The sequence below is a fragment of the Poromitra crassiceps genome (assembly GCF_964638095.1).
Source record: "Poromitra crassiceps genome assembly, chromosome: 9".
Lineage (NCBI taxonomy): Eukaryota > Metazoa > Chordata > Actinopteri > Beryciformes > Melamphaidae > Poromitra > Poromitra crassiceps.
Window position 1 is genome coordinate 25,080,324 of NC_139630.1, and position 3,025 is coordinate 25,083,348.

A 3,025-nucleotide genomic window follows, 5' to 3' on the forward strand; every position below is an offset into this window, starting at 1 on the left:
TATTCAAATATCCACAATCAAGGTCAGGAGAGAGCACAATTGCATGTAATTATTAAAATGAGCGGGGGAGGGTCATATAGGCCTAATGAAAATATCACATCGAGTCCCAATAGGACAACTATTATAGTGAGATTAAACTAAACGATCAGCTACCCTACAATAAGGTCACTATTAAAACAGTTATTAAACATCGTTACAAATGATTCTTTTTGGAAGGTGCATTGCGGCCATGGCGTCTCTTAAAAGGCCATGCACTGCACTAGGCTACTACTCTCTGTTTTGCGAGTAGCCTACCATGCAGGCTACTCAACACTCAACAGCTACATGCAATCCATTTGAATCAAGGTCATTTTGACCGCAGCCATGCTGCCAGGAGTAGCCTACAGATAATAACAATATTAAAGGCACGGTCGTTATTCAACTCTTTGCTTGGTGGCTATACAGTGTGCGGTCCGCAACGCGTGGTGGTGAGCCCCGATATACTCTTTACTAATTGTAGGTAATGGATGAAAACGGTTCCAGAGGAGAAAAGGGGCTCGACCTTAATTTAAAATGTGTAATTTGATTTAATGAGCGGTGCGCACACATTCTCGCACACATGCGCTCTCTCTCTCTCTCACATACACACACACACACACACACACACACACACACACACACACACGCACGCACGCACGCACGCACTGCGCTCTCACACGCGCACGCACGAGAAAATGTAAACACAACTGAACGCGTGTCAATAGAAACTCGGCTGCTTTATTTGATCCCCCCCCCCCCCCCCAATGATAATAGAGTCCATCTCAGTGTGGTTTCCATTAACAATAGCCTCTGTTGCATGAAGTAGCCTACAGGTTGAGTAATAGTGGCTATATACATGCTAAGCGAACGTGCTGCAAACCGGTATCGGTCTTTGTCTCACAGGGGGGGAAACGTCTCAGTCGGCATTATATACTCACATCATCCCATTTCATAAATTTGTTGCCGCGTCGCAGGCTCTCCGGCACGGACACGGGCTTGAGCTGCAGCGCATGAACTCCAGGCTGTGCCCCTGCCATTGACTCATCCACTCCTCTCGACGCAGCGCAGGGGGAGAAATGAAAGTCCGGTTCCGCTGACTTCTTCTGGTCCCACTCTCTTCTCTCTTCTTCTTCTTCTTCTGCTTCTTCTTCTCGTCCTCTTCTGTCTCCTCCTTTCCTGTGTTAATACTCAGTTTACAGCAGGGCGGCTGGCGCTGGCGGAAGCCCACTGCCAGTAGTATGTCATGCCCGCATTAACGCTGGCGCGTCTCGGCTTTTGGAGAGCTGTGGTGTGGAGGTGAGGCGAGGCGAGGCGAGGCGGGCGCAGGCGCAGCGGAGCGGAGCCACTTGGACTGTCTGAGCGACATGCAGTTTAAAAGACAGCCAGGGAGAGAGAGAGAGAGAGAGAGAGAGAGGGGGGGGGGGGGGGATCTGAGAGTGAGTGAGAGAGAGACGCATGGCCACATTGTACAATAGTCCAGTCAATCTGTGGTTTGAGATAGAACAAATTGCAATAGTAATCATTCAAGGTTTTATGTGATCCCTAGGGTCATATAAATAACATATTAAAAGTATAAGATTATATATTTAGTGGAACAATGTAAATTCAGGGGTTGAGATCTGGGGCCTTCTTGTCACTGTCTCACATAAAGAAGTGAGTACCTCTGCTTCTGAACATGTTTTTTAGGGTGTTCTTTCACATAAACCATCAGATATGACCTGTTCTGAATGTATTAGTATCCTTACCCCAAAATTACCTTTAAAAAAAATCCAAACAAAGTCAATAAAATCAGGTTATAAACGTTTTATTATCATTGAATTTTCTGTACATACAAATTTGTCTTGGTAAGCTTGAAACATGCCTTGACTGGAGGCCAACATGTAATCTTCACTCCATGTCCTCATCCAAATGATGTGCCGACATATTGGCGCACACACCTCTGCACTCTGAACAGGGAGCAATCAAGTCCTTGACGACGGCATTTGCAACGCATAGTGCTGCAACCTGACTTGCATCTGCAGCGCACAAGCTCCAACAAGGACTGAGGAGCAGGGACCTGGTCGGAATGGATGGGAATAAGACATGAGTCTTGGATCCTCCAGCCCCATTCCAGCTCAGTGGCCTTGTGGTCTGAGTGTCCGCCCTGAGACTGGGAGGTTGTGAGTTCGATCCCCGGCCGAGTCATACCAAAGACTATAAAAATGGGACCCATTTGCCTCCCTGCTTGGCACTCAGCATCAAAGGGTTGGAATTGGGGGGTTAAATCACCATGTGATTCCCGAGCGCGGCGCACGCTGCCGCTCACCGCTCCCCCAGGGGATGGGTCAAATGCGGAGAACAAATTTCACACATTGTGTGACAATCAGTGGGACTTTACCTTACCTTTACCATTCCTCCGGTGGTAGCAAGTTTCCCCTCCATTCCTGAACCTGATGGTACACTCTGAAGCTGTGAAACATGGCAGACGAAGATGTTGGTGGCAAGTTGCGAGGGTGGATAGCCGTTTTGCTGAAAATGTCACTACCAAAGTGACTCTGAATTTGTTTTTTCATGAAGCAAAAGCTGTATGGCTCCTCATCATCTCCTAGGTAGTCCTTCATCCTGCTGATAAGGTCATGTATTGTCATCTGCTCCTCTTCACTGTGGCGCAGATCATCTGCAACTTTCAAAAAAGCATCAGCACGAGAAAGGGACTGGGGCCTCCCAGTTTTACGCCTTTTTGAGCCATCACTGTCTTCATCTAGAAAACACTTGGGGACTTGTCTTCCAGTTCTGAAGTTGCCGTTGCATGTCTTGTGGTATACTGCGTCGGCAGCATGAAGGTCATTCACATATGTCAATCTTCCTCTCACTATATCAGACCAATGGTCCGAACGCTTGGTGCAACATTCAAGTAGCTTTGTCTGGAAATCTTTGGTCCTGACAGGAATCAGTTTGAACTCTTTCTCTTGCCTGCATATCTGTCATGCACCCCACAAAACAAACGGTGATCTTTGTATGAAAATGA

The 3,025-nt window shown here is 47.3% G+C and overlaps 1 protein-coding gene across 1 annotated transcript in view; it reads right to left on the reverse strand.

Annotated features, from left to right (window-relative positions):
• Nucleotides 1-1,055, reverse strand: part of plcb1l (phospholipase C beta 1-like) — a gene marked incomplete at its 5' end in the record, with an annotated part of 271,472 nt that extends 270,417 nt beyond the window's left edge. The window contains one exon of the mRNA XM_083642697.1: nt 957-1,055. Within this exon, the coding sequence (XP_083498823.1) occupies nt 957-1,055 (99 nt within the window). The remainder of the gene's footprint in view (nt 1-956) is intronic.
• Between the last annotated feature and the right edge of the window lie 1,970 nt (nt 1,056-3,025).